This window comes from Rhinopithecus bieti, unplaced genomic scaffold, assembly GCF_001698545.2.
Source record: "Rhinopithecus bieti isolate Rb0 unplaced genomic scaffold, ASM169854v2 scaffold_19, whole genome shotgun sequence".
NCBI lineage: Eukaryota > Metazoa > Chordata > Mammalia > Primates > Cercopithecidae > Rhinopithecus > Rhinopithecus bieti.
The window spans coordinates 1,838,247-1,864,168 of record NW_016803360.1 but is presented as its reverse complement, the minus strand read 5'-3'; the positions used below and the strand labels follow the sequence as shown (position 1 = coordinate 1,864,168).

Genomic DNA, 25,922 nt, shown 5'->3' with positions numbered 1-25,922 from the left:
CATTACCTTTAGGGAGGACAGGCTCTTTGTGATACCACCTGGTTCATAATCACACTGGAGAGCTTGGGAATGTTACTTGTCTCTCTGTACCTCAGTTTCCTTATCTTTACAGTGGGGATAATAATAATAGTACTAACCTCATCACTTTGTTGTGAGAATTAAATGAAGTCATGCGTGTTGAGCATTTTGCCCAATGCCTGGCACTCATTAAACTTCAACTTTTTTTTTTACAATTAAAATTTAGGTATGCTGTAATTAAATTGATTCATAATATGTATAATTATAAGACAAAAGGTGGGGGTATTAAGTATGGCAGCATATGTATACTTTTATAGACATAAAAGATATGAAACCTAGGACCCAACGTTTTCTAATTTCCATAAATAGGAAATAATTTTCATTATATTTATTAAGTTCACATTTTAGAGTTTATGTTATGAATTGTATGTATTTAGTTGAATTAGTATATTTTATGAAGCATAGTATATGAATATATGGGTTCAACTTCTGATCATAATCTTACTCTTATTCATTAAATTTATCAAACATGTCATTATGTAAAACTAAGCTAATGGTCTAATTTTTAGAATAAAATAATCAACAGTTCTATGAAAAATTTGTAATCGTTCTTACCTATTTACTTTAACCTGGGTTTTTTGCCAGGACATGTACACTGGAGCCTTGTTATAAAACGATTTCATGGTTCATACCATAGGACTGTATTTTAAATAAGACTTGTTATCCAGTCTTTCTGTTAAGACCCCAGTGTATTTTGGTCTATTTCTATACAATTTCATAATTTTCCCTCTCCCATTAGTTCATTATATGTAAAAGATATAAGTATATACTTCGGCAATTGGTATTTTTTTAAGAACTGCAAATACATATAAAGCTTGGAAAAATTTTTCCATAAAACATTGTGCTATTTTCCATAAAACATTGTGGTATATTAAAAAGGTGAAATCTTCCAAATTTGCAACGTCATACTCCTGCTATTAAATTTTAGGTTGGAGATCTCAGTTCACATGTATTTATATGTGTATTGAGTTGCCCACACCAATAAGTGGACAAATTGTACCACAGACTTTCACTAAGGCTCATTTGTAAATATGCAACAAATTCAGAACTTAGGATCATATCATCAGCATTTTTGCAACTTATGCTCTGTTGGTATTCAAACCAATTGAGAGCAACTAACAATCTATTCCTCCTCAACAGAACTTTTAGCACACTGAAAAAAATACCAAATTTTTACTCAAGATAAGATGCATTCTTAAAAACTCTTCTTTCCCTATATATATATATGTGTGTACCTATAATTATGTGTGTGTAAATTAACATTGTGAGCACGCACAAAATAGTTTTTGCATATCCCTGAATATATTATCGAACAGGAATATTCTCTAAAAATCTCAGCAGGACTTTGATTGGATGCACACATGCATTGTCCAGCTCTAACATTGGAATGTTCTGTTATTTTTTTTATGGTTCTAATATGTCCTCGTCCATTTGTAATGCAGTGTGTTGTACTTTTGGATGATAAAATGAGAATTAATATTTTTAAACACTATTTTACCAGGAATGAATGACTAAACATTTACATGAAGGCATAAACATTTTAGTGAAACCAAACAAAATCTATGAGGTTATATTCCATGGCAAACAAAAATAAATTATACAATATATATTCTAATCAGAGCCTTTAAAATATTTAATTTTTGTTTTATGTTTACCTTTCAGATAACGTAGGTTTGAGAAGTGAACTATGTGTTCACTACTCACTTCTGGACTTTTTATTATAACTTAATCTTAACAGGTGGTTGTCTTCATCTTTTTATGCCTTCATTCATTTATTTCTGATATTGATGTAAAATGATAACTAATTTGTTCTCCTATTTTAGGGCTACCAGAGACCAAGTCATTACATTGCAACCCAAGGTAAAACTTTGCCTTGTTAAATGTTATAGAAAAAACAAACTTGCTTATTCATCTATATGGTGGTTTTTATTTTTTTTTTAATTTTATCTTAGTAACAAAAAAATCAGCCCTTCTGATTAACACTGCTCCTTACTCATTTGTACAGTACAAATTTGTTATGTGTGTAAAGCTTATATAAATTTACGCTTGATTTACTTTTAATTAAACGTAAAAGAAAAGCTGGTAGTGGTTATTATGATTTGATCCTTGTTATACAGATAGGTCAGAGCACTAGTCCATAGTGCCAGCCAGAGGAATTACTCATTTTTGAGAAAAGGAAAAAGAAGTCTCATATAAGAGGCCTGTCTTCTTGCAGCAAGTTTGTTAATAGTACCCAAGACCAATATTGTTATAATGAGCTATTATACTGAGCAATTTTTTGACAAGTCAAGACTGAGACAAAACAAAGAGATGGAATTTAGTCAAGTTAATTCTTCATGGAAAATAATAAGAAAGTAGAGAGATCTGGTTATAGTGGTACACTGGGGAGTAAAAGTATCCAAACAAACAAAAAACGTCTGTAGTTATCTCTCTAAATTGACTACTGGCCCTCAGAAGAGAAACCTGTACATCTATTTTATATAAAAGGAAAGTAAAACAAAAGCTAGGTTTACTCTTTTGACAAGGGTCATTTTTCTATGTTTTCACATGTTTGGAGTAATTGAGTTCAGTTGTATACTCTTTAAAGTTAGAAAGATCAACCATAGTGTGAACAATATTCAGTTTTATGGTATTCAGTAGAAAATAGCCCAGCATATGCTTTTGCAGTTTGGAGATTATATAATGACAAGATTAGGGTATGTCCTTACGTGTAAGGATATGGTTTTTTTTGATCCCTAAACATGTACTATTTATAAATAGTGGGCCCTTATTTAATTGGTAATATATGCTGTCTGGTTGATGGTGGTATAAGAGTTCTAGTTTTTACATATATTTGAAGATGTATTAAAGTGACTTAGTGACCGATATAAATACCCGAGAAACTAGTGATAGTTTCTTCTAAATTGGGAAGTATAGAGGGCAAATTAAAAAAAAAAGAAGAAGAAAAAAAAACTTACATATGCCTATGTTTTTGTCTATTGTGGGAATTTAGATATGAACTGAATTTAAGTATTTTCAGTGACATTTTGCACTAGACCTTTTTTTTTGGAATTATTTCGTTTACTCTGCTTCTTATCTTAGCTAAACTTCTTACTAACTACAAAATTCCTTTGATAACATAATATTCTAATTAATTTCTTCATAGGTCCCGTTCATGAAACAGTATATGATTTCTGGAGGATGATTTGGCAAGAACAATCTGCTTGCATTGTGATGGTTACAAATTTAGTTGAGGTTGGCCGGGTAAGAGGAAGAAAAGAATTTTTTTGTCATAAAATGAATATAGTCGAGAGGCAGCATATAAGATACTCAAAATAGAATATCATCCAATTGTTTAAAAAAAATTTATAGGCACAGCATTTTAATTGAGTACTTCTAAGTAGACCTTGAATGGCTGAGAAATTATTTGATTTCTCATTGAGTAATAATATAAGCTTTAATTTTGTACTAGAATCTAATTGCATTATTAGGCTTGTATATTTTTTGTGAGACTATATGAACTCTGTTTACTGTATGATAGATTTTTTTTTCTCATTTATAGATTTTTAACTGAGTTTTAATTGTGACCTAAAGAGTTATTGCTGGAATTAAATCACCTTGGCTAATTAGTATTATGTATTCAGGTCTATCTATGTATTCTTTTTGTCACTTAGGTTAAATGCTATAAATATTGGCCTGATGATACTGAAGTTTATGGTGACTTCAAAGTAACTTGTGTAGAAATGGAACCACTTGCTGAATATGTAGTTAGGACATTCACCCTGGAAAGGGTAAGTACTCTAAAATTCTATTTTAAAAAGTTATATCAAAACTGCTTTTTCTCTTAAAACCTTTGTCAAGTTCTGTTTTCATGATGCTATAAAATCCATTCATTCATGTATTCATTCCACAAATGTTTATTTGAGAGTTTACTATGTGCCAGGCATGTTTCTAAACCTTGGGACACATGTTAAAATCTCCTCTTGTCGATCTTATAGCCAATTGAATTAAGGCAGCAATAAAAATAAATAAATCAACTAATATACATCATGACAAGTGCTATAGAGAAAAATAATGTTAGGAAAGGAAGTAGGGAATATTATTGAGGCAGGGGGAAGAAATGGTTTGCAATTTTGAAAGGATGATCAAAGAAGAACTCATTGTTAAGGAAGTAATATGAGTAGAGACCTGAAGTAAGTGAGGGAGTGACGAGTTATGTCCAGGGCAATAATGTTTCTGACAGAAGGGAGAGTCATTTCAGAAGCCTGGAGGCATGTGTAAAGATGTTAGACTGCCAGTCAGCAGGCCAAGATGTTCAGAGATCCATAAGTGAAGGGGAAAGGAATACAAAATGAAGGCAGAGAAATCACAAAATTGGGTAAGTGGTGCCTTGTAGGCCATGATGATTTTAGTTCATACTAAAATTGAGTTAGATTGCCATCATAGGGTTTGTGAGCCCAGGGATAACATGGTCTGATTTTTATTTCTAAAAGGATCACTCCAAGTGTTACATTGCAAAGAATAATGTGAGGTGGCTGGTGTAGTAGACTGAAGTGGAATATAGTAACAGTGAAATATATTTTGTGGTAAAGCTTGGTAAATTTGACCACACAAAATTGTGAAATTACCTGTGACACAAAATTTTATCAAAGGTACATACACACAAAAGAACCTCATGATTATTTATTAATGTCCTTAATTTATAATGTTAATACCGGTAGAAGAAAAAAACACTCGAATCTCTGAAGAAACACAATTGTTAACATGCCTATTAAAAATGTTTAACCTAGTGTGCTGATATACCATTTTGTCCTTTCAAATCAGCTAGAACTTTAAAAAAGAATAATCCTCATCTAGTGTTAGAATGTGTTGAAACATATTTTTATACACTACTGATCATAGTTAAATCACTACAAACCTTCTTTAAATCAATAAAACAGTGTATCTCCAGAGCTTTAAAATATTTATGTCCTTTGAGAAGTTAACTTTCATGAATCTTTCCTAAGGAGTTTATTTAAAATATAATGAATTCATTTATAGCATTAGAAACCTATAGATAACCATAAATGTCCAACAATAGAGAAATAGTTGAATAGTATTTTATAAAAAATATTTGAGAGTTATCCTACCAACACGAAAAAATTAGGCAAAATATTAAGTTGAAAGTAGCATTATACAGAACAACATAATCATGATTATTGTAACTCTAAAATATGTATGAAAATTTCTTAGACAAATCAAGTAGAATAAAATAAGCAATTGATATGGGAGATTTCACAGAGATCCATTAAGCTTGATTTAATAAATAACTAGATCATATTATTAAAAGAAAATGTAGAATATGCAGTCTCTTAAGTTCATATAAGTCTTATAAAAATCAGTGATGAACTTAGTAATAAGGAAAATCTGAATATGTAACAAAAAGTTGAAATATTTCCAAATTCCAAGAGAAAGCAATAACAAACCACTGACAAATGACCCCAGAAATTAGCCTATCAGAAGTCACCAAATCCTCTTCTGAATAATCCTTGAATGATTTCCTCAAAACTAAAATTATATTGTATAGATCAACAGTTTTATATCAAAATTTACCTCATTATTCTATAAGAAAAATTTACACCCATAAGTGATTTCTGTTTTGAAATGTGCTCTGAAATCATGTGAAAATTGTAACATTGGAAAATCAGGAAAACTAGAATAGAACAAAGGAAAATTAAATATAAAAAAGAAACAAATGAGAAAAAAGAAATAAAAACCTTGTTTATTGAAAACATCAATAAGGTAACTAAACCACTATCAATTCTAAATGAGGTACAATGAAAACAAAATACGCAATATTAGGAAACACAGAGGGTTTATACTTGCCGTTATACTTGCTATTAGAAAAGCTATAGAAAATATTATGTATAAACCTAAAAATATAACTTTTAGTCTAGGACACTGATTTTCTAGCAAATGCTAATTCTCAAAAATTAGGTCACGAAGAGTTAGAAGCACGAATAGATGGTAGAAGAAAATAGAATGATTGTTAAACTTTATCATTAAAATTGCACTGTGGTTTTAAAGTTAAAGTTCCTTTATCCTTTAAGGAATAGCTAATGTCTATGTTTTAAAAGTTAGCATAATGTACTTGGAATCCTAGGCAAGAGAATCATCGGAGCACGGAAGGCAGAGGTTGCAGTGAGCCAAAATGGAGCCACTGCTCTCCAGCCTGGACAACAGAGGGAGACACTGTCTCAAAAAAAATAAAAATAAAAAAAGAAGAAGATTAGCATAATGGTGATAACAGAATCAGATAATGATAGCATTCTCTGGAGCACTCATTCTCTCTTTCACAATCTCTTTCTTCTCTCTCTTCCCCATGCACACACACATTGCAGACCAGTTTCATTCAAGAACATGAAGACATTCAAAATAAAATATTGAAAATTTGGATCTAGGAGTGAATTAAGAAAATATCACTACATGAGCTATTGTTTTTTCCCTAAGAATGCAAGAAGATTTCAACTGTAATGGGAAATCTAACAGGATATTTCATTATGTCAGTACATTAAAGGACCAAAACTGTATGACTTTATTAATAGATAAATGCATTTAATTTTATTTTCAAAATAAATTAGGGAAGTTAAGAGACATCCTAAACCATGATAAAGGTGATTCAACAATACCTAGTAGCAGCCATGTTAAGGAATGAAGAACTAAAGACTATTCGTTTATCATAAAAAAAACTAGTATAAAGATTATATTACAGCTTCTACAATCAAGAATGGTATGTGGATAATCAGTGTCACTAATATTAAACATTTTTGGAAGTTTTAGCAAATGAAATAAGGCAGCAAAAGGAATAAACTGTGTAACTACTAGAAAAGACAAATTATTTTAAGATGAAAGGATTTCTCAAGCCTGTAATCCCAGCACTTTGGGAGGCCGAGACGGGCGGATCACGAGGTCAGGAGATTGAGACCATCCTGGCTAACACGGTGAAACCCCGTCTCTACTAAAAAAAAATACAAAAAACTAGCCGGGCGAGGTGGCAGGCGCCTGTAGTCCCAGCTACTCAGGAGGCTGAGGCAGGAGAAAGGCGTAAACCCGGGAGGCGGAGCTTGCAGTGAGCTGAGATCCGGCCACTGCACTCCAGCCTGGGCGACAGAGCCAGACTCCGTCTCAAAAAAAAAAAAAAAAAAAAAAATGAAAGGATTTATACCAAGAAAACTACAGATAATATTTTTAAATAGGATGTATACACGTTTATTTAAATGATTAAATATGCATAAATATTCATAAGTTATAGCTTATCTTTATATTAGTGATAAGCAGAAATAAGAAAATATTACTAAATAATCTTTAAAAATAAAAAGTGCCAAACTATCTCAGAATGTATTTAATAAGAATGATACAGTTCCTGGTTGAATAAAAACACAAACGTGTACTTATGGATACACATAATATGTGAATGAGTGGAGACATGCACCATGTTCCAGAATATGAGAGTACTTGATATTAATAACACTGTATGGATATAATGCAATTCTATTTGGAAAATTGTTGAATTTTTTTTTCTTATTATTTAGAACAAGAAAAGAGAGGGGGGTGGTTTTATTTTTTAACCATATATTTGAAAATCACTCAGAAAAATTAAAAAAAAAACATTAGGGAACTAGGCGCTGACATATGAAAATGTACTAAAAAGAGCAAATCCTATAAATGTAAGAGAAAGATAAAGGGAGCAAGGCCCATCCAGCAACTCTAATAAAAGAATTAATATAGAAGGAGTAAAGTAATACCTAAAATCATGCCTTGAAACAATTTTTGACCTTCCTTACTAGAGTTGAAAAGTAGCAAAAGGTGATTTTCCATTGGGATGATTCCATGGTGATGCTTATCATTGTGATTGTTACAATTATTTGTTCATCCCTGCTTTGTGTAGGGCATTGTGCTAGGAATTGGAATTAAGAAAACCTTTAAGAAATGATCACTGACTTCCAAGGTTTTGGTGATACTGGTCTGTATAAGACTGAATCTAAAGATAAACTTTTCCTCAATTTTGTTTATTCCATGTAATGTGTCTACCTTTTCTGATTGAACAAGTGAGACTGAGAGTTTACAGATAGTTCACAGTAGAATTTGAGTTATATAGATTATAGTGGGATTTTGTTTTCTTTTGCTACAAATGTGAGTTCTTAAAAATAAATTCTGCAGTATTTAATCTATACTTTCCAAGCTGTCCTACCTCAATCTACAGCCTTCTTCTAACACAAAGGAAGGAGAAAACTTTGAAATGTGCATTTATGTAGGGTTCTCTTAAATCAACCCAATGGGAGAGCAGCACAACAGCAGATGCTTCACTTCCTTCATTTTGTATTGATGTTACTATAATACTGTGCTGAATTATTTCACAGACCTAAGAAAAATAGTTTGCCCAAAGAACAATTTAGCTGCCTGTATATTTTCACAAGCCAATCTAGAGCAGCACTGTCCTGGAAAATCCCTACATGCTATGCTTCAAAACCATTTTCAACATGGATAAGCAAGGCATTAAAATCTCTTTGTGAGGTGAGAAGCTGGAAAGTTGCTTTTATACACCACTTGAGAACTCAATGCCTTGGGTCAATAGGGCTGCATTTTAGCTTTCCCATTTCCTTCTTTTCCCCTAATAATTTAATGTGTTGTCATTTTCAGCAGAAACAAGCTGTCAAAGTAAATAAAATTTAGCCAGACTTTTAGAACTGAGCAAGACTTCTAATTTTCTTTCTTTGGCAGTTGTCTGACAATAAAGGTAAGCTCCTAGTCCATGTTAGGCCTTCTTTTCTTTTTTTTTTTTTTTTTTTATTTTAAGAAAAGGCATAGTCTTTGGTAAAGTTTTATGGTTATCATTGTCAGTTGGGTCTGTACCCATAATTATGTTTAATGGCTTTATTTTGGCCATTAAAATGGCTTTTGAAAACATTTATTTCCATCTTTGCACAGAGGGGCTACAATGAAATCCGTGAAGTTAAACAGTTCCATTTCACGGGCTGGCCTGACCATGGAGTGCCCTACCATGCTACAGGGCTGCTTTCCTTTATCCGGCGAGTCAAGTTATCCAACCCTCCCAGTGCGGGCCCCATCGTTGTACATTGCAGGTGAGTGGTGGTCCAAATGGTGTTGACTTTATGCAATCAGCTTTTTTTAGAGTGTCAAGACAAGGCTTTTGAGCACAAAAGCTAATGTGTGCTTACAAAGTTCCAGCTTGCTTGTGTTATAGATAAAGTAAAACAGCAATAAAATAAAAGTTGTCTGTAAGTAGTCCATAAAACAGGAATTTAAGAAATACATACATTCATCCTAATGTATGTAGTGTTATCCACAATTTAAAGTATAGAAACTCTGCCTTTTAGTGGCAACATCTGTGTTTTTTGTTTTTATCACTTTTGCAAATCCCATATTGTATAGAATGCTAGGTTGAAATAGACATTTCTTGCCAACCTAGAAAATTCCCAATAGAATTCCAGCTTTTAAAACTAAATTTCAGACATACAGAGTTACTAAATGGCCTAAATTGCAAGGATTTGTGCTGCAAAACAGCTATTTAAAAAAAAAAAAAAATCTAGAGACTTCACATTAGAGGACCTTGAAAACTGCATCAGTGAGATTCAGCAAATATGTGCCAAAAAACACGAATATTATATCCAGACTTTCTTCTGATTAGAAACTTCTCTTAAAACAAGCATTTATAGATACTAAAAGCAAATTACATGGCCTCATTTTGAGGTGTGACCAGAAAAATAAGTACTGAATCTGAAAAGCATTTCCTAAATGATGCTGCATACCATTCTCAAATGCTCTTCCCTCCAAGCTACATAATAGGTTGTACCTAATTATTTTTTGCTATCTGAAAATCCAACCTAGTCGGGGTTTAAATAACCATGTGTAAAAGAGGGGAAAAAAAGCGAGAATGAAATAAAGGTAAGACATCCCATAGGATCAGATACTATGTACCCTGAAAACAAAAAAATATTCTTCCTTTCAATCCTCTTCATGAAATCTGATGTACTCTTAAATTACATTCCTGTCTCCAACTCTGGGAACAGTGATTGAGAAGATGGTAGGGAACAAAAATAAATAGAGATAGCCACAATATGTTTTGTTTAAATTTCTAAAAGAACAGTGAGTTTAAGAGAAGTGACCGAATCTGGATAACAATGAAATAATGTTACTAGCCTATCTAAGCACTTAGAAAATGAGATAAATGGGTTTTCAATTTAAGGATTTCTTGATTTATCAGAGAGGCTTACTTTCTTATGAATTGCTTGCTTCAGAAGTGCTCCAAGAGTCTCAGATACTCTCTTGAAACAGAAGTGTCATTTTCCACTTACACTGAAGTATCTCTGGACTACAAAGTGAATTCCCCACTCCCCCCAAAAAATCTTTATTTTGTTTTCTCCATTGACTTCTATATATAAAATTGGAGAAACATTCCCCAGGGGCAAAATAATCACATTATATTATGATTAAAGGATACAAAATACAGTGAGATAGAGGAATACATTTTAGTGTTCTATATCACTGTAGGATAAGTCCGGTAAATGATAATGTTTAGTTGGAGAGAGCCAGAAGGAGGATACTGAATGTTCACAACACAAATGATACATGTTTGAGAGGATTCATATGCCCATCACCCTTTTGTGATCACTATACATTATATGTTTTGAAATATCACTATGTACCGAAGAGTATGTACATTATTATTTGCCAATTAAAGAATAAAATATAATTTTAAAAAATACTTTAGAATTAAGTATAGTAAGATAGTGGCTACCCTTGTGACTTGCTGGGAATCATATTCTACACTTAATAATTCATTTTCCTTTCTCTTCAGATCATGATTCAAATAGTCTTTACACTGTTACTCTCCTCTCTTTATATAACCATCATTCTCTTGCCCACCCCCACCATTTGCATTTCCTGTGAATCATGGCTCCTCAGATTTCCCATTTAAAGGTTTGGGAATTAATTTTCTTTTGCCTTGGTATTTACAAGAGACGAACACAGTGAGTGAGCCAACATTCTCACATTGTTGCCAGAGGACACACAGCTAGATGAATCTAAAAATATTCAATCTGGAGTTAAATTCTGAAGCATGAATCTGCCACTTGATCAATTCTATGAACTTGAAATTATGTGTATTAAATTTACATAAAATGAAAATTGTGAGAGAGGTAGGGAATTTAAATAACGTTATTTTCAATTTGAAAATAATTTCGAGCTCTTGTTCCAGTCTTTAGTTTATACCAAAACAGATACTCTGCATGAAGTTATTTGTACATTCACAAGCTTTTACACAGCATGGACAAGTGCTGTGCATTGCACTTTGTTAAATCAATTTGATTCTACCTATCTGACAGTGGAAAAGGTCCTTCTTTAAGGTTATGAAGACTAACATGCATCTTGCAATTTGTTAATTTTTTTCAGTGCTGGTGCTGGACGAACTGGCTGCTACATTGTGATTGACATCATGCTGGACATGGCTGAAAGAGAGGGTGTTGTTGATATCTACAATTGTGTCAAAGCCTTAAGATCTCGACGTATTAATATGGTCCAGACAGAGGTATGTAGCTTTACCTGTATGGACATGTTTTTCTTTTTTTGCAAACGAAGAGTAGATGTCTCTCATATATACTCTACTCAACCAAAAGAGTAGATGTTTTTCATATGTAATCAATGTTAGCTCAGTCATATAGAAAAATATTGGTGTTTTAATTCATATTTCCATATAGAGAAAATTTTCTGTATTCCCTAACTTCGATGACAGAGAAGTGATACTAAAACTAGTACAAAATTTTCTTTTTCATTCTTTTGGTAGGAACAGTACATTTTTATTCATGATGCCATTTTAGAAGCCTGCTTATGTGGAGAAACTGCCATACCTGTCTGTGAATTTAAAGCTGCATATTTTGATATGATTAGAATAGACTCCCAGACTAACTCTTCACATCTCAAGGATGAATTTCAGGTATTAACTGTTTCTAAAACCTCTTTTATGACTTACCACAATTTATTCTGGGCACTAGGAATCCTTTTAAAGAAGGTCTTTCAAGTCAAATTTATAACCTTTGATCCTGTTTTAAATACAATACATATCTCTTTCATTATACATATTATATAGTCATTTTTCTATTAATGAATTCATATCTACTATATCCAAAGTGACAAATAAGTTCAGACTTAGGGAAGAGCAAAGGGGAAAGGTATCATAAAAGTCAAAATTAGGCCAAGCACCATGGCTCACGCCTGTAATCTCAGCACTTTGGGAGGCCGAGGCGGGTGGATCAGGAGGTCAGGAGATCGAGACCATCCTGGCTAACACAGTGAAACCCTGTCTCTACTAAAAATACAAAAAAAGTAGCCAGGCGAGGTGGCGGGCGCCTGTAGTCCCAACTACTCAGGAGGCTGAGGCAGGAGAATGGTGTGAACCCAGGAAGCAGAGCTTGCAGTGAGCCGAGATCACATCACTGCACCTCCGTGCGTGATGTAGATCAAGCACATTAATTACTACTGATCTGGGTTCAGTGGCAGCTCACACCTTAATATAAGCATTTGGAAGTCCAAGGCATGCGGATCTTGAGGTCAGCAGTTCGGACGCTAGCCCTGGCCAACATGGAAAACCTCATCTCTACAAATAGTAAACAACCCCTGCTGTAGTCCCGCTACTCAGGGTTGAGATGGAGAATTGCTGATCTGGAAAGATTAATTAACCCTGGAAAGCATGTGATGAGCCAAGATATACCAGCTGCACTCCAAAACCTGGCGCAACAGAGCAAGACCCCTGCCATAAGAATGATAATAAATGAATAATATAATAATTACATGAAGTTTATAGTAAATACTATTTCAAAACAGCCCTAAAATGTTTCACGCTTAAAACATCTCTGAAGGTGGGTGAAAATAAAATCAAGAGCAAGACCAATTATTTGGATGTTGTCCATTGCTCCTTCCGAACGTGCCATAGCTTATCTTCAAATATTGGCAAGCCAGATAGTTATACAAATGATACGTTTCACACGTGTGATGAAATGAAGGGTCATCATCATCATCATGGACTTCTGATTGTATCTTTTCTTTGGTTAGCAGCATTTGGAGGTAGCGTGTTGTTTAGCGCCCTTTTCCTTTTAAGAAAGAGGAGCACAGAACAATGTGTTATTGTTTCCTTTTGGTCACGCTCGGCTTCATTAACTTTAACTACAAAGTCTATCAGCTGATCCAATAAGTACGCAATGCCTTGCTTCACAAATCCTTACTTTCTACTTGGCCTTCTAAAAAGCCTGATGGACTGTGTTACACTGCTAAATGGGTCACACTGTCTTTAACCTGGGTTCCTTTGTCTTTTTAGACTCTGAATATCAGTCACACCCGCCTCGACTCAAGCTGAAGACTGCAGTATAGCGTGCCTGCCCAAAGGAACCATAGACAAGAACCGTTTCATGGACATGCTGCCACCTGACAGATGTCTGCCTTTTTCTAATTACAATTGATGGGGAGAGCGAGTAACTACATCAATGCTGCTCTTATGGGATGTAAGTAGACTGCCCACTCTTGTAGTGTGAGGCTGTTGTGATAAGCCCACCTAATGCAACTGAACACTGGCTTAGTTTTTCTTTTCGAGGAATTAAAATAACGTAAAAGGAAAAAGTGGAAACTTTTATGAAATATATTTTTTTGGAAATGATTTTAGATTTTCCTATCAGGGACTTCCTTAAGAACTATCATTTTTAAGCGGCCGGTGCGCGCTGCTCGCCTGTATCCCAGCACTTTTGGGAGGCCGGACCGGCGGATCAACGAGTCAGGAATTGTGACATCCCTGCTAACACGGGGAACCCCATCTCTCACTAAAAAATACAAAAAAACTAGCCGGGCGGGTGGTGGGCCGCCTGTAGGTCGCCGGCTACTCGTGAGGCTGACGGCAGAGACATGGCGTAAACCCAGGAGGCGGAGCTTGCAGTGAGCTGAGATCCGGCCCGGCCATCCACCTGGGCGACGAGCGAGACCCGTCTCAAAAAAAAAAAAAGAACTATCATTTTTATAGCCTTATTGTAGGATTTGGAGCTTAATGTTCAGTTTATTAAGTTGATATAGTAGATATTTGCAGAGTATATGTCACTCTTAATTATGTTCAGAAAAGAAATCATGCCTTATCTATTTTGAATATGATTAGAAATGAAGTTTTAAATCGCAGCCATGCCAAATCCTACAAAAATTGTGTTAATTTGGGAAATTTTTATATTCTGACATTAATGTTTCAGTAATTATATATTTGTTGGTCCATTAATCAATAAAGACTATTATAAGTAACTAGAGAAGGGGTGGTGGTATTAGGTTAACACATCCATCATAATGAAGAATGATTTGCCCATTCAAATCTTAAACTGCGATGTTGCCGGGCGCGGTGGCTCAGCCTGTAATCCCAGCACTTTGGGAGGCCGTGAGACGCGGATCACAAGGTCAAGGAGATCGAGACCATCCTGCTACCGGTAGAAACCCCGTCTCTACTAAAGATATAAAAAACTACCGGGCCGAGGTGGCGGGAGCTTGTAGATACCAAGTACTCGGGAGGCTAGGACAGAGAGAAATGGCGTAAACCCCCGGGAGGCGGAGCTGCAGATGACGCTGAGAATCAAGCCACTGCACTCCAGGCGACAGAGCGAGACTCATCTCAAAAAAAAAAAAAAAAAAAAAAAAAAAAAAAACTGCGAATGTTGTAGCTGTAGCCCATAGACAAAACAATATGGAAAGAAAGTTTTTTGTCTTAGTTTTTTGTTGTTGTTGTTGTTGTTGTTTTTGAGAGAGTCGCACTCTGTCGCCCAGGCTGGAGTGCAGTGGCATGATCTCAGCTCACTGCAACCTCCGCCTCCCAGGTTCAAGCAATTCTCCTGCCTCAGACTCTCGAGTAACTTGGACTACAGGAGCGTGCCACCACACCTGGCTAATTTTTTTTGTTTGTTGTTGTTTTTGAGACAGAGTTTCGCTCTTGTTGCCCAAGCTAGAGTGCAATGGCACAATCACCGCTCACTGCAACCTCCGCTTCCCGTGTTCAAGCTATTCTCCTGCCTTTCCCTCCTAAGTAGCTGGGACTACAGGCATGCGCCACCACACCCAGCTAATTTTTTTGTATATAGTAGAGACGGGGTTTCACCATGTTGGTGAGACTGGTCTTGAACTCCTGACCTCAGGTGATCCACCTGCCTCGGCCTCCCGAAGTGTTGGGATTACTGGCGTAAGCCACCGCACCCGGCCTTTTTTGTATTTTTAGTAGAGAGGAGGTTTCATCACATTGTCTAGGCTGCTTTCAAACTCCTGACCTCATGATCCGCCCACCTCAGCCTCCCAAGGAAAGAAAGTTTTAAATTATGACTTTGGCCACTTTACTTTGATTACCTTAGAAAGAAGCAAGAAAGCTATCAAAGTTTAGAATCTTTTTAAACAGTTTACTGCCTTCATTTCTAGCTTTTGCCCTTTCTCCCATGAAACAATAGCAAGGAGAAATTAGAAGCCACAGTTCATTTCTTTCTGACTATAATCAGGCTTTCTAAGTTGTTGTTCCTATTAAGCCCAAATTCTATTTCTACGAGCAATCTTCACTAGTTACTTTACTCTTTTTGGTGCTGCAAAGTGGAATAGTCTAAAGGCAGGCTCTCATCCTTGCTGTGATCGCTCTTGCCTGTGAAAAGCTGTCATCCTTGCTGTGATCGGAGTCTTGCCTGGCCATTAATCACACCCACTGAAATCACATTAAATCCTAATTATACCTTTTATTTTTATATTAGGTGTCTGGAAAGGCAAATATAGAGATGGCATACAATACCTTTTCATTTCTGCTTCTAAATATGGAATGAAAAAAGGATGTCTGAACAAGAAAAGGAGAAAATAATATTTAGAAAAGCATTGATGCCTTTGAATTTTTTGCCATTGGCATCTTTGTCAAATTTTTCTCAATTTCCAGATTGTCGCCTTTTCTTTGTTTTTGTTCTATTTGAGACAAGGTCTCACTCTGTAGCACAGGCTGGAGTGTCATGCATGATCACAGCTGACTGCAGCCTCAATCTCCTGGGCTCAAGTGATCCTCTCTCCTCAGCCTACCAAGTAGCTAGAACTATAGGTGTATGCCACCATGCCCAGCTAATTTTTTTTTATTATTTTTTGTAAAGATGGGGTCTTGCTTTCTTGTCCAAGCTTGTCTCCTTTTCTGTATGAAGGTTGAACCTTGTAATCCACCTGCTCTTACTGTCTGGTTAATCCCCTGTGATTCAAAAAAGACATTTCATAATTAAAGATGTTCTAGGGATTTAGTGGTGCAAATGAACCCTCGGAGAAGCCCAGGTATACCTTCGGAGAAGTAAAGCTGGTTTGATTTATAAGAATAGGGTTTATTGTTCAACACTTCCTCTTTCTCCCTACCCTTTTTTCCCATCATTAGTGTGATACCTTTTTGCCAGGCCTATGAGGGATTAGGAGGTAAGGCCAAGGATTCTGTAATTTCAAAGCCTTACATATATTCCTGCATTTAGAGAGAAAAAGAAAAGGAAATTTTCAGTCGTCTTCTCTCTTGTCAGCTCCTCCTCATGCATGTCCTCTCCCCTGTGGCTCAAAAAATGAGTAGATAGCCATCAGTCTGCTTAGACTTATCTTTCCATGGAGCAGACATTTGATTGGAAAGAGAGCTTACTTTCTCCTAACTTTTCTCATTGTATTAGTTCATTCTCACACTGCTAATAAAAACATACTTGAGACTGGGTAATTTATAAAGGAAAGAGGTTTAATTGACTCACAGTTCCAGAGGGCTAGGAACCCTGCAAGTATGGCAGAACGGAAAGCAAACCCGTCCTTCTTCTCGTGGTGGCAGGAAGGGGAAGAAGTGCCAAGCAAAGGGGGAAACCCCTTACAAAACCAGCAGATCTCATGAGAACTCACTCACTATCTGGAGAACAGCATAGGGGAAACTGCCCCCATGATTCAATTATCTCCACCTGTTCCTGCCCTTGACACATGGGGTTTATTACAATTCTAGGTGAGATTTGGATGGGGACACAGAGCCAAACAATATCACTCATGAACCTTCATAGCTTTCTTAGGAGACCCTCATCCCAGCTGCATGTGTAACTTGGTAAGGTTTTGAGGTCATTTTGAAGTAGCCAGGTAAATTATTATTGTCATCTACTCAGATTTATCCTGCAGTCTTCAGTCAGTGCTGAATGCCATGGTTAGCAGCATTTCCCAAATGGTGGTAGCATCAGTGAAGTCCAAGAACCAGTTCCTGTTCTGATGTTAAGATTCTTGAAGGACTTAAATAGTAATGTGATACAAATGAACGATAAGATCATTGAAATTTTTTGTCAGCATTAGGGAACTCTATAATCTACTAATTATTACTATTATTATTGCATAATTAGTTTAATTCAAATAATTAGTTTAATCAAATGACATTGTCCAGGTCAGATAAATATTGTTTTTACTACTTCTCCCTTTGGAAACAGATAATATATTGTGTTCTAATCAAGGAGCACTTGGTAAACAAGGAGCTATCTCCCTGCTTATGTGGGGACAGTAAGTGTATTGTTGTTACTCTTTGGTGCTTCAGTATCTTAAATGGTTGAAACTGTCATTATGACCTTTGATATATGTTAGAAATGCCCAGGAAGCTGTGGAAGGTGGATTGCCTGCGAGATGTGCAGAATATCCTGGTAGTGTCCACATAATGTAAAAGCACAAGTGTTTGAGCTATTTTTCTTATATGGAGTGATTTTACTTGCACGCACACATACTGTCCACATACCCAGATGATTGATAGACATACCAGGGGTTTTGTGCTTACTTTGCCTTCAGCCTCTCAAAGACTGATTGGGTTTAGAAAATTGAAATAGCCCAACAGGTACCTTACAGAGGATGTTAACCTCAGGAGCTCTTTAGTTTCTTCTTTTGTGTTTGTCCTGTATTTACATCTTTCAGTAAAGCAAAAATTCAGGCATTGACTTGAATTGCTTTGGAGGCATTGAAGTCTTCCACCAAATTGATTCATTACTGTACTAGTTCAGTTCATTCCTGTGGTCTGAATCTCTTTATTCATGGCTTAAGCATCACTCTGGCTCCCTCTGCATGTGAAGCTATTACATCATACTGGTCCTACATTGAAGTGTATTGTATCTGTTTGTACAACTGATCATACATTTTAAGTTCTTATGTTTCTCTGTCTACCTTGTTTCTTCACAGAGCTACAGGCAACCAGCTGCTTTCATCGTCACACAATACCCTCTGCCAAACACCGTGAAAGACTTCTGGAGATTAGTGTATGATTATGGTTGTACCTCCATTGTGATGTTAAACGAAGTCGACTTGTCCCAGGTTAACGGCTATGGGTTGCTTTTGTGTACTTATATACAACTTAATAGAGTAGTAATGAAATGCTAAAATCTGCTTTAAACTATCCTAATTAGAAAAAATAATGCTTTTTTTTTTTCTTTCAAAACATTCATCATTTAGGGCTGCCCTCAGTACTGGCCAGAGGAAGGGATGCTACGATATGGCCCCATCCAAGTGGAATGCATGTCTTGTTCAATGGATTGTGATGTGATCAACCGGATTTTTAGGATATGCAATCTAACAAGAGTGAGTCACTATTGGATCCTTTGAGCTGATCTAGAATAGGTCGATCATAACCAAGATGTGGTATGGTTTTATTCAGACAACGGGGAGACTAGAATTAATAAGCACTATATCTTCCACCTCAAAGCTAGTAACCATCTTATGCCTTAGTACTCGAATAAAAACATAAGAAAGCAGAAATGCTGGAAGCTAGGTTTTTTGGTCAGTCACTAGACTAACATATTCCCTCTGGAAATACAGATGCACTTGCTCAGTCAAGTTGGATAGCCTACGCCTGGCCTCTGAGTGTATGTAGACTTATCTTAAGGATGACTACATGTTTTATTAGTATTGACATCTAGCCCAGAAATGGCATGTGATAAAAAAAAAATGAAAACATTGCAAAAACAATAATGACAGAAAAGTTATACTGCAGGAGGAAAGAGACATGTTGGATCAACCATTATAGAAGGGTTCCATGTCACTGTTCCAAGTTCATTATTGATTCTCCTACCTGCAATTTCATCTCCCTAAATGTCCCAACCTCTGGCTCTACGCAGATCTAAAGGTAGAATCAGTGCTGCTACCACCATGCCTTTTCCCAGCAGCAAAGTAGTAACTGTATCATCTTTCCCTCACTCCTCATCTGCTTTCCACTACATGACAAATTAAATCTGGGTGGGGAGGATCTTCAAAAAAAAAAAAGCGCTAATAAAGGCCGGGTGCAGTGACTCACGCCTGTAATGCCAGCACTTTGGGAGGCCAAGGCGAGCAGATCACAAGGTCAGGAGTTCAAGACCAGCCCATGTGGTGAGAACCCGTCTCTACTAAAAATACAAAAATTAGCTGGGCATGATGGCTGCATGCCTGTGAATCCCAGCTACTCGGAGGCTGGCAGCCAGAATCATTTGAACCGGAGCAGAGGTTGAGTGCGAAGATCAGCCTGCACTCCAGCCTGGGACAGAGCAAGACTCCATCTCAAAAAAAAAAAAAAAAAGAATTGGAAAAGAAAATATTAGTAACTTTCATGGAATTAAGCTCTTTTTAGAGAGAAAGATTACTCTGTTTTTTAAAGCACCAGCTCTATGGGTGTGTATTATTTTACGTGTGTGATTAGGATTGTCATGTTTCAGTGTCTCTCTTATCAAAATGACTACGTGTGTGTCTGGCTAATAAGTCTATATGTATATAACTGTGAGCAGGGAATAGAATCATATCGACTCCTATTGCTCATTTCAGTGGAGGAAAAAAGGGTAACTTCAATCATTTCATAATATTCATGCATATCTTAGATGTTAATTTAAATGGAATCTCATTATGTCTGCACATCTGTTACATTATGGTTCTAGTAATATTTTAGTTGAAAAAAACAGAACTGCTGAAGACAGTAAGGCTTGTCTGTTAATTGAGCAGTTTATGTGAAAAATATTCTAGGAACAGGAACTGATATGTTATATTTTTGTCAGCATATTTATTTATTTGTTTGCTTACTTATTGAACTGCCTCTGTGTTTGGTATTCTGGTCCTTATTAGTACATGATTTTTTTTTTCTGTTCTCACTGTCAGCATTTAGTATACTTAATATATTTCACTGCATCAAATATTTAATATGTACCAACAACAAGTTTGTAGAGTACCAAGTAGGGCTTGTCAGCTGCCAAAAGATGCATGGGCCCTTGCCAATCGGATATGATTTACTCATATATTACTTGTTCTTCCCGATATTTGTATTTCAAGGTTTAAGGTTTTGATTCATTCTTTCAACAATACTACTTTTGGGGAAGTATTATGCAAAGTTCTACTGATACAGAGTGTAGGAAAAAAATATTTCTGTGTACTTAAGGAATCTTTATTTTTTTCAGGAAGAAAAGCATTACATGAAAATTGTATAATCCTTTTTGTATAAAAGTGATGCATTTTACAGCAAAAGAGTAAAGAATATAGAGTGTTTGAGTGATCTGACATAACTGTGTGATCAGAGATGACCTCTTTGAGATAGTATTTAAGCCAAAATTTAATGAATCAATAGAAATTACTTGGGGGTTGAAGTAACCCACCATCCTGGTTTGTCCAGGGCAGGAGCTTACCCAAGACACGCAGGCTTCAGTGCTAAGACCAGAGAAATCCCAGGCCAACCTGGGACAAGTTGGTCATTCTATTTGGGACTGAGAGGAGCAAGCAAGAAAGTATTCAAGGCAAAGGGTACAGTATATGCAAAGTCCCCAAGGCAAGAAGTGACTTGATAAATGGATTCAAAGAAGACCAAGAGAAAATTGAAGAAGGGGGTGGAGCCAGATCATATAAGTTGTTTTAAGACATGACAACAATTTGGATTTTATGCTAAGATCATTTGAAAGTCATTAAAGCAGGAAATGACAAGATTGTATTTGCAGTTCAAAATAATCATGATGCCTATAGTAAGAATGGACTGGAAGGAGATCAAAGTTTATTCAGGGAGCTCAACTAGGAGGTAATTATCAGAGCCTGTGACTGGTAGTGTATTGATGTCAGTGGTGACAAAGAGAAAGCAATGAATCTGAAAGTTATTTAGGAAATGTTATCATAGTAATGAATTACTGGATACATAGTGTGAGGGAGCAACAGGTATAAAGGATGATTGCCTTGTTTCCTGCTATTGTCACTTATAATGTTTTTGTAGTAGCATGTACAAATTGAGGATTTATATCAGCTAGACTCAATCCAGTGTAGATGCTATTTGTATTGTAAATTGTATGCACCTTTTACTTTTTTGTAAAAATTGTAGTCCCAGCTTATTTACATAAAAACACTTTTCCCTCTACAGCCACAGGAAGGTTATCTGATGGTGCAACAGTTTCAGTACCTAGGATGGGCTTCTCATCGAGAAGTGCCTGGATCCAAAAGGTCATTCTTGAAACTGATACTGCAGGTGGAAAAGTGGCAGGAGGAATGCGAAGAAGGGGAAGGCCGGACGATTATCCACTGCCTGTGAGTAGGGCAGTGCAGCCTGTCATTCATAGGGCCTTGGTGCTTATTTTCTCATTTTCAATGTTAAAGACTATCCGACTTGCATCTTATGGACCTCCCATAGATGTTACTTTTAAACAGTCTTCCTGTCTCATGAGTCTATAATCAACTACTAAGTTTATTTTGTATATTTTCCAAATATTGATTATTACATAGTTATATTATTTAAACTCTTTGGAACACTAATCTTAACAACTTCAGATTTACACAGTTTACAAATATATCAGAATCTCAAAGTCTAGATTGCAGCAATCTATGTCTATAGCATATTCCTAAGTATAAGTTGCTGATCTAATTTCATCCTCAAGTTTCCTCCTCTCTGCCTTGTACACATATAAAGCAAAATTAAGACACAAATGGAAAACAATTAAAGCTACAATGTCTTATTTTCCCAAACATATATGATAGTGTGACCTGTGGTCACTTGGTACTGCTATCTAAAATGCTTGTGCTCTCTTTGCTTTCAGAAATGGTGGCGGGCGAAGTGGCATGTTCTGTGCGATAGGCATCGTTGTTGAAATGGTGAAACGGCAAAATGTTGTCGATGTTTTCCATGCGGTAAAGACACTAAGGAACAGCAAGCCAAACATGGTGGAAGCCCCGGTGAGTCACAACATCTTAGACTTGGAAGGCATCTTAGAGATTAGTTAGTCATATACCTACTTATTGATTTGACTTCATACACACATAGGGAATCAGATGTGAAAATGAGACGTTGTGGGGACTTTCCTGCCTAATTAATAGATTGCTGAGCACCCCCCTCTACCCACAGACACTTAATCACAAATCACATAAGCGAAACTATTTTCATTTCATTTGGAAATTTGTAGGATTTTTTTTTTTCTGTTAGAGCCAAAAAATATTTACTGCAGTAAACTTTGGTAAATGGTCCTATAAGAAGAATAAATCCTGTATCAAGGCTGTATGTGTAAGGGATACAGGTTTCATAAGTACCTTAGACAGCCAGTATTTTTAAAGGGCAACTGAAATTTAGTTTTGTCAATATCTATAATTATTCATTTTCTGATCAAATTATAAATGGTTAAACTATCATTGTTAAGTTTTCAGCTTTTACCAACTGTAGAGGGCAGTTCATATCATGCTACTTGAGCTTGTCAAGGCTCGTGAAGTCAAAACATAGCTTACAAAATAAGAGCTGATAGGTATGTGTGTGTGTGACAGTTCATCTAAGTGAAGCTGTATGCAGAGTAAGAAAGAAAGTTACACTTATCTAACACGTTTTACTTCTAACGATAGGTATCAGTGGGTTACACGTATGTATGGGCATGATGGGATCAGGTTGGGAGCAGCTGTGTAGTGTATGCTCACAGAGAAGTAAACCAGAAAAACCAAGGCATCATTGTTGCTTGCCCTACATTTATCAAGATGATCAGATAACTAGAATGAGCAATTCAATAAACCTTTAAAGTATTTCACCACTTCCTGCTCGTGGATTGCTCACACAAGAGTTGTGTTACTTCCTGAGACAAAATCTGAAGGCTTAGGTTTATACTGTTTCACTTTTGCAAGAGGTACTAGACTTCCACCCTTTCTACAGGTGCCCTCAAACTCCTTCTCTACACCGCCTCATTTCCCTGGGTTGTTGCAGCTGTCTACACAAGATTACATTGATTTTGATTGGGGTGCTGGCTGTGGAGATGAGAAAGGGGGGATGAATCGGAGGGATTTTTGAGGGGGAACTCTCAGATCGTCTTAGCAACTGAATGAATAGTGGTGGTGTCTTTAAACTCTTTGCAGTTTGAAGATTTGTTAATGTAAACGGCCTCCATTTTTCAGATCAAGTCTTCAAGTCATCAGTGGGATCACTTCTGACTTCAGAGTTCAATTTTTACCTTCAAATTTAACTGACTTCCCACCCTTTTTTAATTAAAAAAAAAAAAATCTATGGTTAAACTCTGCCCTTCTGGAACCTTCCAAAAAGTTACTGGTTTCCTTTACATTTGTGTCCCATGAATCCTGAACACTCCGCCCTCTGATTTGTGTTTAATCAGTGTTGATGGTTAGTTTAGTGGGCTATGGAGTTGAGCTGACAAGTTTGGTGAGGAGATTTACAGTGTAGGCAAAATTGCTGGAAACTGCTTAAAGAGACATAACTATTTCTAGGCACATTTTGGTTCCTTGAATGCACTCGCCACAGTGGTAGGTGAATTTGAATCATACCTACTTGGTAAATAGTGTTGGAATGATAAAGACCTCTTAAGGAAAGTTTTATTACCCTAGTTTATTGCTGGAGACACCTGGAACTTCTCTTCCAAAATAATATGCCTTTTAGACTGTTATCCAGCCTGAATTTTACCCACTTGAATGAACTGAGTTGGGAATTTTTAAATGAATTGCGTATTATAAGTAATAGTTTATTATATGGTCTCTGAATTTTTCTAAATTCTTATTATGGAGCAAATCCGTAGATGGGCTTAGAGGAAAGGCTGTTTTAACTCAAAAATGTTATTGCCAATATGTTGTCTTAAACATATAAAGGCAGCAGAAATAAATGTTCAGGTATAAGTAGGCTCAAAATTTAAGGACCACTAACCATTCTTGAAAAATTTACTTAAATACTCTGATGGACAAAACAGTGTCAAAAATTAAGAACTTGAAATTGCATAAATGGCTGTTTACAATGGCTGATTTTTTTTTCTCAAGGAAATCATCTGAAATATATGGAGAAAAACATTTGCAGTTGATCACTATAGCATTATAAAATAGAGAAAATAATAAAAGCAACTTAATAGTTAAACAATACGTATGTTTGATTTTTATGTGGTATTAAAAGATGTTAAATAACGTGGAAAAGAATTGTAACAATGTTAAATTTTAAAAGTTACACTTAAAATTATATTTTGAAGTACACATAGTTATATTTATTCTAAGATAATTATTTCAACCATGCACAAAAAGAACTGAGGCAAACTAAGGTGATATTTTAACAATTTCTTCTGATAGAATTATAGCTCTTTTTCTCATTCTTTATATTTGTTCAGAATTTGTATATTCTTTAGATTTGTACAGAATTGTTCTGTAATGATCGAGTATTACTATTATAATCAGATAAAAAATTTTAGACATTTAAAATTGATGGAAAATATGCATCTAAGATAAAATGTCTTTTTAATATAAATTTCCCTTTTCTTAAATGGATCATTAGACTCAAGTATAAAATATGTATGCCTAGATATTAATCTCATATATAGAAAAAATAAATTGTAATCCTTGAGTTATCTAAATTGATTGTCAAGTTTCATTTGGTAACTGTTATTTAATGTTAGTCTCTTTCTTAACTTTTCTCACTGTTTGTGTTTTGACATCTTTCAGGAGCAATACCGTTTCTGCTATGATGTAGCTTTGGAGTACCTGGAATCATCTTAGTTGGGTGAGATTCTTTAATGTGCATCTATGAAGAAACCTGTTCATCTATTGAGCCAGCAACTGTTGTACCTGTTACACTTGTGCAGAAAGATTTTAATGTGGGGGGTGGGAGACTTTTACATTTGAGAGGTAAAAGTATTTTCTTATGAAGTTGTGTATCTTAATAAAAGGACTGAATTAGTTTTATTACTATATTAAAGCATCAACATTTCATGCCACATAAATTATATTTAATAAGAACCAGATTGAAATGAGAACTTATTGGTGTTTGTACAGTGAACATGCCACCTTTTTTCTCATGGTTTCAGTAGAACCATATGTTGCATGAGTTCATACTTTCTACGTGGCATTTTTCTCCCTTTCTAAAATGAAAGCTGATGAATCTTAAAAGGAAGAAGAAACAAAAAGCTGTGCAAATTCATAGTAAAGTTCATTTTTTATATGTTTCCAGTGTAGCAGATCTCTATATAAATATATAAATATATATAACTGGCTTATTTTCTTTTAATGTGCAATGATGGCTGGATCATTTAAAGTTCTTTTTAGAAAATAACATAAGCCAAAGATTCAAGTGTAAATATGTCTATATGGAGAAAGCACATTATATTTATTGGTTACTTACATTCCTTTTTTGATGGCTAAAATACTACCACCACACAATCATCTTTTTTTTTTCTGAAGAAAGCTTTTTCTTTAGCTAAAATCAATTGTAAACGATTTTTGTAGATTATTTTTTGTATGTTTTAGTGTAAGTAGAGGATAAACTTTTTATTCATAAACCAGGAAGCAATGTTCTTTATAGTGATTCTCTTGTGTACATGCTTGTGAATTAAATTTGTGTAAAATCCTTTGGCAATTGG

The 25,922-nt window shown here is 35.5% G+C and overlaps 1 protein-coding gene across 1 annotated transcript in view; it reads left to right on the top strand.

Moving 5' to 3' along the window:
- PTPRK (protein tyrosine phosphatase receptor type K) overlaps positions 1–25,918 on the top strand; it is a 586,650-nt gene extending 560,732 nt beyond the window's left edge. Inside the window, exons 21-31 of the mRNA XM_017879345.1 lie at positions 1,902–1,938; positions 3,224–3,321; positions 3,732–3,848; positions 9,025–9,179; positions 11,509–11,644; positions 11,900–12,049; positions 18,298–18,429; positions 18,568–18,693; positions 21,473–21,636; positions 22,143–22,278; positions 25,009–25,918. Coding sequence (XP_017734834.1) covers positions 1,902–1,938; positions 3,224–3,321; positions 3,732–3,848; positions 9,025–9,179; positions 11,509–11,644; positions 11,900–12,049; positions 18,298–18,429; positions 18,568–18,693; positions 21,473–21,636; positions 22,143–22,278; positions 25,009–25,062 — 1,305 coding nt within the window. The 3' untranslated portion in view covers positions 25,063–25,918. The remainder of the gene's footprint in view (positions 1–1,901; positions 1,939–3,223; positions 3,322–3,731; positions 3,849–9,024; positions 9,180–11,508; positions 11,645–11,899; positions 12,050–18,297; positions 18,430–18,567; positions 18,694–21,472; positions 21,637–22,142; positions 22,279–25,008) is intronic.
- The last annotated feature ends 4 nt before the right edge of the window (positions 25,919–25,922 follow it).